The sequence below is a fragment of the Uranotaenia lowii genome, chromosome 3 (assembly GCF_029784155.1).
Source record: "Uranotaenia lowii strain MFRU-FL chromosome 3, ASM2978415v1, whole genome shotgun sequence".
Taxonomy (NCBI): domain Eukaryota; kingdom Metazoa; phylum Arthropoda; class Insecta; order Diptera; family Culicidae; genus Uranotaenia; species Uranotaenia lowii.
Window position 1 is genome coordinate 88,553,985 of NC_073693.1, and position 15,726 is coordinate 88,569,710.

At 34.9% G+C, this 15,726-nt stretch overlaps 1 protein-coding gene, 1 long non-coding RNA gene and 2 pseudogenes across 2 annotated transcripts in view; all 4 read left to right on the forward strand.

Annotated features, from left to right (window-relative positions):
- Positions 1–1,239, forward strand: part of LOC129752368 (uncharacterized) — a 29,154-nt gene extending 27,915 nt beyond the window's left edge. Inside the window, exon 17 of the mRNA XM_055748155.1 lies at positions 1,004–1,239. Within this exon, the coding sequence (XP_055604130.1) occupies positions 1,004–1,239 (236 nt within the window). The remainder of the gene's footprint in view (positions 1–1,003) is intronic.
- A 7,197-nt stretch (positions 1,240–8,436) lies between these two features.
- LOC129758842 (U6 spliceosomal RNA) lies at positions 8,437–8,535 on the forward strand (annotated as a pseudogene).
- Positions 8,536–8,765: 230 nt separating this feature from the next.
- On the forward strand, positions 8,766–8,864 carry LOC129758843 (U6 spliceosomal RNA; annotated as a pseudogene).
- A 4,917-nt stretch (positions 8,865–13,781) lies between these two features.
- On the forward strand, positions 13,782–14,522 carry LOC129754478 (uncharacterized). Its single transcript, XR_008739033.1, has 3 exons — positions 13,782–14,001; positions 14,066–14,292; positions 14,447–14,522. It is a non-coding gene; the product is annotated as an uncharacterized LOC129754478 (long non-coding RNA).
- The last annotated feature ends 1,204 nt before the right edge of the window (positions 14,523–15,726 follow it).

The following is a 15,726-nucleotide window of genomic DNA, read 5'->3' on the forward strand; positions in this document are numbered from 1 at the left end:
GTGATAAAGTGCGTCTGCGCTTTCGATAGTTTGGTCTCATTGTTCTTGTGGATGTTGAACTCACTCTTCATTAGATTCTCCCAGTTGAACAGGAATGACCTCAAAAGCTTCCCGGTGGTTGAGTATGTACGTATGTGGTAAATACTCTCCACGGATTGTATCCCAAGGCACGTTGCCGCGTTCTACTAGTTTGCTACTCTGGATCCATGGGTACAATGGGAGGTCTCAAGTAAATCTACATATGCCCAATTCTCCCTGTACACCACGGAAACGTTTGATTATTGATCACATCTCGAATTGCGTTTAAGCTATCCTTTGATGGTTGGAAGTCATATTTGGCCCACAGTAGAACTCAGTGAAATCCACGGACATACTAGTGGTCTTTTAAAGGTCTCTAAAAATACACGACTCAAGGCCTGATCTCTTCTCTGATGAGTTAAAATCTTACCTCACCTCGTAATGACTTGAGATTAACACGCATGTCCCTCCTCTTGCCGACTCGAGGTCAGATCTTATCTCTAACGACATTAAACCTGACCCCTTCTCGTAATGACTCCAGATTTAACACACCGTCCTCCACTGCAGGCGACTCGAGTCCTGACCTCTCTTCTAACAACTCGAGGTCCGACCACTCATCATCAAGGGTTTTCACCCACTTGGTCACTTACTTCCTGTGCCTTCTAACCAAAGACCAAATTCCCCTGTACTCCACGGAAGCCTTTGATTATTGATCTCATCTCAAATGGCGTTCAAACTATCCTTCGATGGTTGGGGGTCGTATTTGGCCCACGGTAGAACTCAGTGAATTCCACGAAAAAATACACGACTCAAAACCTGATCTGTTCTCTGTCGACTTAAAATCTGACCTCACATTGTAATGACTTGAGATTAACACGGATATCCCTCCTCTTGACGACTTGAGGTCAGATCTCACCTCGAACGACATCATACCTGACCCCTTCTCTTAAAGACTCCGGGTTTAACACATCAAACTCCCCTGCAGGCGACGCGATTCCTGACCTCTCTTCTAACAACTCGAGGTCCTACCACATCAAGGATGATCACTTGCTTTCCTTCCTGTGCCTTCTCACGAAAGACGTTTACCGTCATAGCTTTGTAGAACTTACTCTTATTTGTCTAAGTCAAGATGCAGCTCAAGATTCTCGAACACTTCTGGCGGTTTCCCAGGCCTTGAGTTACCTGGTGACCTCGAGCTTCCTTTGGCATGGCATTTGCTAATGGATTTCGTCTTCGGAGAGATTTCTGCCATACTCTGTTTTCTATGATGATCACTGAGCTGAGTGCTAATGCGAATCGCTTTCGATAGTTTGGTCTCATCGTTCTTGTGGAGTTTTTCCCAGTTGAGCAGGGATGACCTTAAAAGTATCCCGGTGGTAGGGTATGCATAAGGCAAATTCTCTTGACGAATTGTAACCCAAGGCACTTCGAGTAGCCGCGTTCTCCTAGTTTGCTACTCTGTATCTATAGGTAAAACAGGAGGACTCAAGTAAACCTACCTACGCCCAATTCTCCCTATACTCCACTGAAACATCTGGTCATATGTTTCATCCCAAATTGCGTTTAAGCTATCCTTTGAAGGTTGGAAGCCATATTTGGCCCACGGTAGAACTCAGAGTGCATCCAACGAAAACATTAGTGATCTTTAAAACGTCTCTTAAATAAAAATATATATTAGCAAGAAGTCTCAACTGCCTCTCTAACCATGTACTCTACGACCTCTCCTTTCAGAGCCTGGCTTAACCTCGAGTTACTCAAAAAACGACCTCTACTTGTGAAGTGCCCGTTATGAGGTGATCAAGAGAAACTTATCCCGGAACGAATCACAGGAACGAGAACGAGTGCTCGGGACTTAACGCTACAACTCGGATTATTTCCACATGATGACGCTACTTGGACATCCCTAACGATGTGAACGATAACTACGACAATCGCGACAGTGGCGCCAGTGCTTTTCGGGAGGCTTGGAGGGAGTGGTTTTATGCCGCCGGTTGGAAACAAAGAATGTTCTTTTTTTAATGCCGGTTTACATACACACACCGCGCTCGACATCATTCGATAATATCCTTGCTTGCTGATTGTTTCCATCCTGTTTTTTCTTGTGATAGAATATGGGATATGTTTTATTTGGTTTCTTTCAGACATATGCAATGCGGTTGCGCTGGGAGGACAATGACAGTTATTAGAAAGCTTGTTAATGCCGGTCCGGCATAGAATCTTATACCGATAATTCCACCTTCAAGGAAGTTCATTATTGGAGTACAGTCTGAATTCTGGATGTTGCGAAAGACTTTTTTCTTTAAAATCAGATTCACTGTACACTGTTTCTAAAAATTTCTCAAAGAGCCTTCACAAATGTTTCTTAAAACATTTTTGAAAATTTGAAAAATATTTGCAAGAATGCGCAAGTGTTGCCAAAGTCAAGGTGTACGTACTATCTAACACGCAACCATGCTTTTTTATAAACGAAAAGAGCTTAATTGAGTATGTCTGATAACAACGCCATTGCAATTTATCGGAAGAAGCTACGTATTCTTCTCTCAATCACTGATAAGATACTATTTATACCAAAATAAATTTCTTCAAATCTACGAGTATTTGCAATTCGAAAAAATTGCCCGTCATTATTGTCTTGTTATCTTATAATGACATACACAGGTAGTAAGATAGCTATTTTTAAAGCTAGCGGAGATAGACAAACATTATTTTATGCAGTTACATGCACGAAAAACTCATAAATAATCTCTGCGTAATTCCATAGCGTCTAATCTCTCTGCTACCGTCAACAAATTACGCAGAACTTTTATGACAAATCGTCGAATGCACCATCACGAAAGTTTTTAAGCCGGGAAAGAGGAAATCCTGTCAATAAAATACATATTCCCTCTTCGTCAAGTGGCTGACGTAAGCACTTTCACATTTACTTTTAGGGGGAAAACAGATGCCAGATTAAAAATAAATAGTTTTTCTATGATAAACAAGTCTGTTCAATGTGTTGAGTCTAATAAAAATTGTGCCAAAAAAGTGTTTACAAAATATTCTACCCAGGTGGGAAGCTTGAAAACAGCACCCACAAATTAACCTTATATTGCGTATTGCTGATTTTAATACCGAATCGAATTACGATCACGAACTTATAGTTGGGAAGGAAAAAAAGGTGAGCAACAAGTGGCTCAATTGCACTCGGCTATTACGGATGACTGCTCCCCGATGAACAAATATTTACAATCGTATACTAGTTCAGATTCGAGGAGACATATCATTCAGACACAAAGCGCCACCTTCCTTCTTGGCCCCTCAATGGGAGAAATAAAAAAAAATACTCCTCAACGTATTCCCACACACTTTTTTTTTCGGTCTACCTTCTTTAAGTGCACATATGAAGAAACCAAAAAAAAAACGCTGAATAGCGGATCAGTCAAGCGGATCCTAGTTGTTGCGCTCACAATTACCTATGTACATATGAACTAAGTAGGTACAGTCAGTAGTCTTGGGTGCTCGTTCAAAGTTGAGGAGGATCGTACGATACGGAGATTTTGGCAGGGCGCCAACCGAAAATAGACGATCGTTTTCTCAACGAGCTGCACCGAAAAGAGCGATCAACTCACGCGACCTTTTTTGCCCGCCACCAGCCATCACATCGCAGATTACGTTTCCAAAAGGAAGTATTTGCCATTTGTTTTAACTTTTTTTTTATATTTTAACGTCGGGTTCATTCTAGGGCAATTTTTTTTTTTGAAACACTTTTTGGTGTATTGTATAGTAAAATTTACCTTTATTTCCAACCAAGTTTGATTAAAAATCTAGCCAAACAGTTCTAATTAGGTTTAAGTACACTCATTACTTTCTAGTCATTTATACAGTGCCTCTGAAATTCAAAATTTGTAAAATAATCAGTATTCTGCTTAAGGCATTAAACGTTGAATTCGATGCAAACTCGCAAGTGAAAAAATGTATTAATTTGAGCTCATCGGGTTTCCTTTTTACTTTTTGTTCCCTCGCATTGGATTACATCACTTTTTTAAGGGTGGAAGCTTCAATTCCAAAGTTGTTAAAGTGAAATGATACAATTTCAGTCAAAGTGTTAGCAGTAGAATTTAAACTTTGGGAGAAAAAAGCTCCCTTTACCCTACCAGTCTTGTTCGTTTCATGACCAAAAATAAAATTCGAAACGATGACCAAGAGGATCGTTTTATACGAACGAGAAAACGAAGAGTTAATTGTCATTAATTTGGACAGAAAGAGTTTCGATTAAGGTTCTAGTCCCCCAAGTGAGTAAATGATAAAAAGTTAATAACTCGGAGTCAAAAGTTGCTTCCAAAACGGTTCATCACTCCAACGGACACGGGTTAGTGATTGGTGTAATTGCTCGTAAATCAATTATAGTTTTTGATATTTCAAACTCGAGCCGATTTCAGTCTATAGTTAGACGCGTAGTGTAGTTGCACGTGCTTCAATCGAGTGTACCGATCAAACGAGTAAAATATTTGTCGTTTCCATGACATAATGCTGGGAAGTTTATTGGAACTGGTATTAAAAATTTGATCGATCGATAGCGAGACGAACAAGTACAGTTCGGGAGAAACCTGTTAGCACCTATAAGATCTTGTTGTAGGTACTTAATATAAAATCATGTCTATAGGCAATTTCCAGTAGATTAATGAAAGGCAATTGCTCCGGTATTTGAAAGGAATGTGGGAACGCAATTCCAGTTTGGTAGGAAGAACCGTTTTGGGTTTTGCGATTTAATTCATATCATAAGTCATAAGTCATACGCTAATCATCCGATAGAAAAGACTAATTTTGCTTTATAACTATTAACGAGGATGCTAATTGTTAAGAAACAATCCAACTATTTGAAAAAAATCCAGGAAGTTCCGAAGAGTATATTACTAATCTAATAAAAACTTCAAAGATATAATACGAGATAATCAAGAGGTGTAACTACAAAAAAAATATTCTAAGGAGTATTACTACTTTGTAAACTTCTCTATGGTAAATTTCTCTATTTATTTGACTCCGCTTCTGCTTCTACATGTCTTTAGACCCAATCTTACCTAGGCACGATAGACGGTGCGGAGAAGGAATCCCATTTTTTTCCAGATCCCATTTTTTTGCCAGATCCCGAACTGAGGCAGTCTTCCTAGCGTATCCACGCATGACTTTTCGGTCCACAGTTTTGTCCACCGGACCCAATTTTCGCCCAGAGTCTTCCTTCTAGCGTGACGCATGACTTTCCGGTCCAAAGTTTTGTCCACCGGACCCGATTTCCACCTAGAGCCTTCCTTTTAGCGTAACCACGTATAACTTTCCGGTCCAAAGTTTTATCCACCGGACCCGATTCCCGCCCAGAGTCTTCCTTCTAGTGTATCCACGTATGATTTTCCGGTTCAAAGTTTTGTCCACCGGACCCGATTTTCGCCAAGATTCTTTGTTTGGCCACGTGGCTGCTTTCTTCCCCATATGCATCTCCAATGCGTTTTTGCGCTTTTACGAGGAAATGCTTCTAATTTTCTGGAAAATTATGAAAAATGGAGCTCACGATACACAGAAATTTAATTCGTAGAAACTATAAGTCATACGAAAATTAACCGATCAAAAAGTCTAAGATGGCTCTATAACTATTCACAAGGACGCTAAATGTTATAAAACAATTCTAGAGTTTTTTTTTATTACGTCGTATGAACCATTATAAACAAAAATGAGTTATTGACTGCAAACGGTTGATAAACATGCATTCTTTATTAGATAAAAACTTGGTTTCATTTAAACAATAAATAACTTCAATATTATGATTTGATTTTAAGACGTATGAAGACTTTATAACTTTTGAGTGTAACTTGGTTTAAACGACCTTTCGCGTTGCCCAGCATTGCCGTGCATGCAAAAGGACCTAAAAACACAGTTCGACGAGTTGGTTTATCGGTCCTTTTGCATCTTCGCAGAAAGTACGGTAGCAAAGAACTGAAAAACTTAATATAATCGGAAAGATATCATTAGTGTGAGTGGTTGTAGCTATCTCAGTGGAAAAAATTGTTGCTGGTAAGTGAAAAACACATTACTTTTAGGCTAAGCTAATTTTTAATTTATATTTTTTACCACAGTGGAAGCCAAATAAACTTGAGCGCTTTTAATGTGTTCCCTTATTCGTTGAGCGGTTATCGGAGGCGCCAGATAGTAACCAGCAATGTAAAGTCAGCGATAAAGAATGTTTTCTGAAGTCAGTCGTTTGCAGTCCCTTTTCGGCAGGCCTCTTAGAGGACTCTCGCACACATCACTGCTGCTTTCTGCTGCTACCCGGGGATAAATTTAGTACCTAAACAGGAAATTAAGAGGTAACTTTCATATGGAATACAGGTTTAGGAAATTTTTTAAAAAGTTGCAAAGCGACGTTTGTGCCAAAAATGGTATGCAGAAGGTCGCAAGTGCATATTTTCTCGAACATCTTTACTGATGCTTATAACAAACACGCTAGGACAAATCTCACATATTCTTATATCGCATACCTAATTGGTATGCCATTAAGAGCGATACTTTAAATACAAGATTAAAAAATGTCTTACGAAACTTCAACATCGATTTTCTCGAAACTCGTCAGGTGGCTCATACGACCTAATCAAAAAAAACTCTAGAATTCAACTATTTCGAAATAACAAAACAATTTTCTAAGGAGTACTCCTACTTTGTAAAATTTGATCTATTTTTTTGATGGCGAATTTCTCTATTTATGTGATTCATCTTTTCAGAGTAAAGTTTTTTCCAACAGTTTTCCGAATTATTAAATTTCTACTTTCTAAAAAATACGTTTTTTCAAAATGTCCTAGGCCTAGTGCAAGATCTCATGCCAAATTTGGGCCAGAACGGATCACATGAAGCGGTCGCTCAACGAGCCTGAAGTTTGTATGGGATTTTTAGACATTTTGTTCGGGAGGAACATGTAAATCATTCTGTCGTACGCGTTCGTCGGGAGCGGTCGTGTATTTAGCTGTTTCGTTTCGCGGAGCATCGTCATGGTTAATAATTTTTTAACAGCCTCGCAGTGTTTCTGAAGTGTTTGCATATGTTTGATTGTGAAAAAATAATGTGAAAATGGGGAAACAGATTTGGGAGAAATAAGTGCATGGATTTTCGTGAAAAAGTTCTCCACGGCAATGGTTTCGCAAATGGCTATTATCTTGAGTGAATGAAAAATATTGGGTACCGATTGAATGAAGATATTGGGTGATAGAGATAAGCTAGATAAGTGTCGCTCCGAAAAGTATCGCCGAGAATGTGTTGTTGCTTTTAGATTCATATAGTTTAGTTGTCCAATGTCGGAATGGGGGAAAAAAAATGTCTGCCCACAAATTAGCGTTGTACGATTGAGGGCTTGTGTGTAAACCAAAGCTGTTGTGTAAAGTTGATGAGAAAACTAATCTTGTATGGGTTTGATCGGTAAAAGAAAAGGTAACACGGAGAAATGAAATCCAGTTTCGTAGTGCGCGAGACGCGAAGTGAATTTTCGCTTGTGTATTTTGATAATGATGGTAGTGTAGGGAGGCGCCGAATGAACCCAAGTTTTATGTGTATGTGCAATGCGAGAGAGCGCTTGAGTTCATCGCAAAGTCAACCACCGCAACCACCACGCATGCAAGCGAGTCTGAACGTGTTCAGACTGGAGGAAGCAGAAGATTCTAATTTGGTGAGGAAATTCCAATTGAAGTGGTAGCGTTGTTCATTCACCTGTTAGAAAGGTTCAATTGGAAAAAAAAACAGTGTAGTCTTTGAAATTATTGGTAGATATGGGTCAGGTGAATCGTAATGCTCAACGCTACATATTTCAATTATTTCATTGCGCTCTTATTTTCAATCACTTATGGACTCAAATGCTTTTATTTCATTCATAACTATATCAGTTTATTACAATTAAATATTAAAAAAATCGCAAATGCTTGGTTTGACGTAAGACTAAGCTTTTTTAAATGAGGAATGTAGGACAACGACTTACATTTAATAAATAATCTATTATGTTTATACCTTCCAGCTTCGAGATGGATCTTAATTTAGTTTTGTTTATTACAGAATGCTTGGTAGATTCGCCTCTGTACTTATTAACCATTGATGGTCTTATTTACCTTGTTTGATTTTTTTTTCTAAATGGCAAAACTAATAGTGTTCTCATTAATTTTCTTTTGTTTAATAATCTTCCATTGCTTGATGTCAGCCATTATAATTTTGGTAAGTTTGTTCTCATAATCGTGTCTAGTAAAGATTCTTTACAAATGTTTTATTGAAAAAAAAAATCGAGTTATTTTCTTTATTTTGACTATAGTTTTATTTATTTGGTTTGGTATTTCATTGTTTTATTAATTAATAGGTCCAGCATCAGCACCCAGTTCCTTCGACCAGTGTTCAAATACTTGTTTTATATGCTCTATTATCCTCTCTTTGGCTGGACACCAAAGTTGGAACAATTTTGGATTAGCATGACCCCTGCGCAAGGATGATACGCAAAAACAGGAAACGTTCCAGATTTATTTAATTTTGATTCTCATATTGCTTACTCAGTTACAATATACATACTTATTTATTCTGTAAGATTCTTTACAAATGTTTTATTGAAAAAAAAAAATCGAGTTATTTTCTTTATTTTGACTATAGTTTTATTTATTTGGTTTGGTATTTCATTGTTTTATTAATTAATAGGTCCAGCATCAGCACCCAGTTCCTTCGACCAGTGTTCAAATACTTGTTTTATATGCTCTATTATCCTCTCTTTGGCTGGACACCAAAGTTGGAACAATTTTGGATTAGCATGACCCCTGCGCAAGGATGATACGCAAAAACAGGAAACGTTCCAGATTTATTTAATTTTGATTCTCATATTGCTTACTCAGTTACAATATACATACTTATTTATTCTGTATATTATTATTTACATTATTGCAGGTATTTTTGTCCCTTATTTATTTTGCTGTCTGTGGTCTTATGTTTAATAAATCCAAAATGATTGAGAATACTAAATCTTGCCAACAAAATGGCCATTAAAATATGCTAATTAATCTTTTTTTTTTATAGTGTTTAGAGTTATTTATATTTATTTAACAATACTATTCAAAAGCTCTATATATTTTAATTTATATCTAAGATTTCAGGCCTCACCATGTAAATCATCGAGTTCTCCAGCGCAGAAATTTCTTGATTTTAACTATAATTTTATTGGATCTCGACATATGAATTTCAAAATACGTACTATATAATTTCAACTTTAATTGATCTTAATCATTGACATTGATTGTATCCATCCGATGAAAATAATAGTTTACCGAATTTAGTTTTTCAGAGCCAGAAGGATCATAAAATCTTTTGATCATGTTTACAATATATATTATAATTCGTTTAGTTTTATTACATGTATTTCATACTTATTCATATTGTAATTGTATTGTTTTATATTATGTTAATCATATGTTTTTCCTTAAAACATTCTCGAAGATGGAGAAGCCACAGCTGCGGTGCAACAGTGCACCCAAGGGGGCTACCATACATACATACATTAGCATGTTTCAAAAATTATTTTTAACATTGAAATTAAAATTTTCCTGGAATTCAGTTAAACTCTGATTTTAAATTTAGTTCCAGGATAGAACCATTGGTAATATTTATGATATTACAATCATGTTACAATCATATTTCTTTTTCAGCTTAACATCACTTTTGGAAAGGAGAGCTATGTTCAATATTGGTTAGTCATATTAGTGTACTTTCTATCCTCAGTATATGTTTATAAATTACAAAAAAGTAGAAAATTCTGCAGAATTTTTTTTTCGGTTTTCTCATACTATCCAATTCTCCTATTCCAAAATAAAAGGCATCATAAATATAAAAAATATTATGATGGCAAACTGTACAACTTTTTTTATTATTTACGTACTATTTATTCTTTAGCTTAAGTCTACTTATTATCCGTAATTGATTTACCCTTCATTTCAGAACTTGTTCGCTGGGATTTTTAATTTTCAGCTTGTTACTTTTCGATTATTAATCAGATTAAAAAGTATCATATCTAAGTTGATATTGCAATTTTTCATTATTTTTAACCAGGAGTGTGTGACCTATATTTTCATCATTGTTTTACAAAGCATCAAATGATCTTATTATTTATATTATACTGAAGTATTTTATACATTGCATTATATTTAATTATAGTTTGTTATATTATATTATATTATAACTGTATATTTATTTTATTTAAATTGGTTCGGGGCATCAGGGTATCTTCGTTTTGCAAAAGGAGCAGGTAGCGGTATGTGTTCGTTACCCGTTTCGAATACTGGACGTTTCTCAATTTATGTCAAGGGAATTTGGCATGGTTGAGAAAAAGATAGTATTTGATTACTTTTTGTAAAATAAGGACGCACTCTTTTTTCGGAAGCCTTGGGGGCGGGATTATAATTTACATGCTATTTTGGTTAGTCAACAATATGGTAATAGCTTCTCGAGACTACTCCACTTATACCCTGGATACCGTAAGTGCCTCTGCTTGCGATTCTATTCCCTTAAAAGTCTCATTGAGAGGTTATAACTGTGTTGCATGGTAGCCAAAATGGACGCGTGGGTTATTTTTTTGGCCATAACCGCGGCGCTGCCGCAAACCCAAGGTGGATACATACATACATACATACATACATTTTGTTCGGGAGGAACATGTAAATCCAGTATTTCATGAATAACTTTGGTTTACTTCGACCGATTTCTTTTGAAAACGTAGTTTCTTAAAGCCCAAATTATGACAAATATTTTATCTGAAGACTACAAATCGATTCGAGTTAAAATTAAAAAGTTATCAGGATTCAAAAATAGGATAACTTTTTTAAGGGTGGTATTCATCATGGTTTAGGCTGCGACGAAATTTTCGAACGCCCCGACTCTTTAACTATGATGAATACCACCCTTGAAAAAGTTAGCCTATTTTTGAAGCCTAATAACTTTTTTATCTTAATTCGAATCAAGTTGCAGTGTTCGGATGAAATATTTGTAATAATTAAGGGATCAAGAAAACCCGTTTTTTTAAAAGAAATCGGCCGAAAAAAACCAAAGTTATTGATGAATGACTGGTTATTTATGTTTCTCCCGTAAAAAGGTTTTAAAATTCCATACAAACTTCAGGTTCGTTGAGCGACCCCTTCATGTGATCCGTTCTGGCCAAATTTGGCATGAGATCTCTCACTAGGCCTAGGATCAATTTTAGCCTGCAGCGCATAACATTTTATAGGATTGGAATTTCCCATACAAATTTGGGACAGTCTAATATCCATACATGTCTTTCTGGTCCAAAGTTTTGTCCACAGGACCCGATTTCCACCCAGATTCTTTTTTTTGGCCACGAAGCTGCTTTTGTCTCCATACTTCCGAATCGAATTTGGGTTGATCCAATGCGTAATTTTTTTTTCATTATGTTGACAGACTTTTTCAAAATTTTCTCACTTGTTCATTGAAATTTAGTTCTGAATATTAAACTTTAAATGAAATTTTAATAATTCCGGAGGTTCTGGTTCCATATCATTAGAATAAAAAATTAAATTCTTTTTCATTATTTGGAATTTCGTATCCAGTTGAGAGTTCATGATTTTTAAATTGAATCATTAATAGAAATAAGAAATAAACAACTGTTTTGAAATCCTGGTTCCAGTTTAGTTTTGCATTCCATTAAAGATTTAAATTATGATTTACGAAATTCATATACTTTTCAATATTATGGAAATAATTTTTCTAATATGAATAAAAAAAATAGAAGTTATCTTGAATTTTTGTATCATATTCAGATTCGAAGTTTTTAAACTTAATTCTAATGCAGAATTCAAACATAACAAAGCTTCAAAATGGCGATCCAGAATGGAAAACTCAAGATCAGATTAATCGTTCAAAACTTATATTTTTAATTCGGATTCACAGATTGGATAAAAAATAAATGCTTGTAATAATGAATTCAGTTTTAAACCCTAAACACCAGAATTTTATTTAAACATTCACGAAATGAAATTCAATACTTGGCTCATATGTATTTAAAATTCAAATCTCGAATTAAGATTCAGAAATCGATTTTTTTTTGTTAATTCAGAAATCTTATAGAAATCCGGAAACAGATTGAAAATTCAAATTTTGAATTTATAGTTAGATTCTTCTCGTAAATAAGTTGTACGATAAAAATATCAAGGTTGTTTTTTTGAGGAAGTCAAGTCGCAAGAGATAGCAGACTTTTAATTTTTTAAATTGATTTTCAAAATTTACAATATTTAATTAATGTCAGTTGTGTATGGAAACTCATCTGAATTCATGAATATAAAGAAGAATTTGAGATTATTTTGAAAGTTTTATTGAATAAAATAAACGGATTCTTATTTTTAAAAGTCATCCACTGGATTAAAATAATGGAACTAATTTTTCAATTTAAAGTATTTGATGATAAAGAAACATGTAATCTTCACGGTAAAATCTGTTGTAAATTTCATATTTTCTTGGTATATTGTTTAACATTAATTACATATATTGCAGTTTTTTTGAGAGTTTAATTGCAAATTAAAATCTTAATTTGAATCAAGTTTGTGAGAAAAAGATTTTTGACGAAAAATTTTAATCTCTTACTTTTAGAAATTTGAATCATTTCATTGAAGGTTAAAACTTTTTAATTTGCACAATAGTCCCGTGGATACTGCTTATTTGAATTAATTATACAACAATTTCTAACTCAAACCAAACCAACCAAATCTACCAGACACATGACTACCCAAGTAACCAAAAGTCTCATAAATACTTAATCCTGTGCATTAAAAGTTCACATTTGGCTGAGTAAAAGGTCTTCGAGAGAATTGAATATAAGAGCTTGAATCGGACTTCTGAACGAACATAAAAAGTCTAAAAAAGTAGCATAGATCATTTTTGTGCGTTCCAAGTACCTTTAAAAATCCAGGATTCAATTTGGACTATCGTGCTTCGTTACGAACTTCTTACGAATTTTTTGGTTCCATGAAGAACTTCTTACGAACTTTTCGGTTCCATGCAGAACTTGTTACGAACGTTTTGGTTCCATGAGGAACTTCTTAAGAACTTCAATGCAAACGTATAAATTATTTACAAAAAATAAAAGAATGGTTTGTTTTACTGTCTCCGTCGGCGATTGGAAAAAAAATGATGTAAGGAAATGTTAGCAAAACATTGAAATGGAAAAGTCCAGGTTCATAAGTAAATGATACTAAGCGAATACTTTACTAAATCCAAAATAAGTTTCTGCACCACCCAAGTAACCAAAAGTTCCATAAAACAGTCTCGTAAAAGCTTACTCAGCCCTGCCCGAGCCCTGTATAGCATTCTATTCAGCTGAAAATTTAAGTTCTTATCCACACTTTTAAGTTCTATAATCAAAGCTGAGTAGAAGGCTATTCAGCCTTTGGAGGAAACCATCAATAAAACAGAAAGGAAAAAAAATAACGCATTCATGTATTTTTACTTCTTTTGGAATCTACCATGTTCTCAAATCTGTGTAGGACTATTACATACCTCCTTTTTAAATGATTTTCATACTAACTTTAACAATGTGTATGCTTGTAGATTTGAACCTGAACCTTCGTGGTGAGAACTGAACACGCTACCTCTGTACCATGGGCAATGCTTATATTGAAGTGATTTTAAACATCAATTTAAAGTTGATTCATGTTATCACCTTTTCAAAGTAGGCTGAATATAAAAAATGTAAACATTTGTATTCATTAATGATCAATCAATTTCTTCCAAACCAGACTCGCACGATTCGAAAACAAACGTAAGTTTTTCAAAGTTTAGTTTTGTTTTTTGTGATATGTGTGCCTTACTTTTTCTTTTAAATTCTAATTGAGAAAAAAAACTCCAAGTGGTGAATCAACGAGTTCTTTTGAGAAACATCCGACAATGAAGTGCTGCGGAATCTTCAACAAGAGAAAATGAAGGCCAAATTGAACTAGTGAAAAAGTACGATTTTTTTATGGAGTTTTATTTTGTATTGCTTCACTAACGATAATTTTGTAAATTTTAGATTCTTGATGGGAGAAAACAATCGCAATTCTTCAAAATGTATAAGGACCAAAAATTTAAGAACGCATTATTTTCGGTTGCTCTTAGCGGAAACACAAATTCACGAAGAGATTGATGATTTAAGTGCTTCCGGTAGCAAGAAACTACCTTCGGTGCCAACTAGTGACGACCTTACTCTAGGTTCTGGGGGAGCCTCTCTGTTTCTACTGTGTCAGCTTTTTGTCCAAGGTGAAAATAAAAAACAGAATTGTACGCTTTTCACGGCAGAAAATTTTCGCATCAAATATTGGGAAAAATATTAATTTAATCAGCCCACATTTCCACCGTGTCCATCGATGAGTTCCCCTTTGATAACAGCTGTTTGTTGTATTTAATATTTTAGTTGCTGTATGTGTCGTTGCGGTTGATGTGAGAGTTGCTTTCATCGAGAAGGAAAATAAGAAGAGTCGGAATCGTTGTGGAAAACGTGAAATCTTTTCAATGTAGTTAAATTGTGAATATAATTTAAATTTATAAGTTATGAATATTGCTGATGGTTATACCCCAAGTAACCAAAAGTTCCATAAAACAGGCTCTTAAAAGCTTACTCAGCTTTGTTTAACGAATGAGTAGCATTCTACCCAGCCTCAAATTTAAGTTCTTATCGATACTTCTAAAGTCCTAAATAGAAGCTGAATAGAAGGCTCAATAGAGACATAAAAAAAAAATTAATGAAAAAAGAAAAATCCGTTTCTTGCTACGGTTTTTTATACCTTTTAATTTTAATCTGATGTTACTTTAACTGTGAATGAGTTTTATACTTACTTGAAAAATTTGTCTGCTTGAAGATTTGAACCTGAACCAGCGAGGTAAAAACTGAACACGCTACCTCTGTACCATGGCCAATGCTTAGATTGCTGTTATTTTAAACATCAATATGAAATAAACTTGGAATTATCGACTTTTCAAAGCAGGCGATAATAAAAAAATGTAAACATTCGTACTTCATCACCAAAGGATTTTAAAACTTTTTCCAAAACAAACTAGGAGGAACTGAAATTGAACGTGAGTATTTTTATGTTTTAAGTTGTTTTTTTGTGATTCATTTTCTTTCTATCTGTTTTCTATTTTAGTTTCAAAAATGGAGAGCGCTTAATTCCTCATCAAGAGTTCTCCCAACCACGAGAATGAAAATTTGCGGACCATGTTCAACTATAAAAAAGGCATAGAGAAATTTCGAACCCAGCTTATCCTATTAAAGAATAAATTGCCGCTAGTTGCAAGAGGCTACCGTAGATACAAGCCGGTAATTACGTTGCTCCAGGTGCAAGAAGAAAAATCAAATTGCAAACGAAAAGATGTGTTTTTTCGGTTAGTTAAATATGAATATTGTTTAAAATCCAAAACAATGTGAAAAATATATTAGATTTATGTCATTTTTCCATTTTGATTAAAATAGTTGATTTATTTGTGGGTTTAATTCGTTGTTCTGGTAGAGACGAACCAGCTAAAGGCTGAAAGTATCTCTTATAAAGATAAAAAAATCGTTGCTCGTATATTCGAAGTTAGATATTCTGTTATTCACTCTTTTGAAAAATCTTAACGCTAACGTTTGTATTGAAGTTCTGTAGAAGATCCTCATGGAACCAAAAAGTTCGTAACAAGTTCTGTTTGGAATTGAAA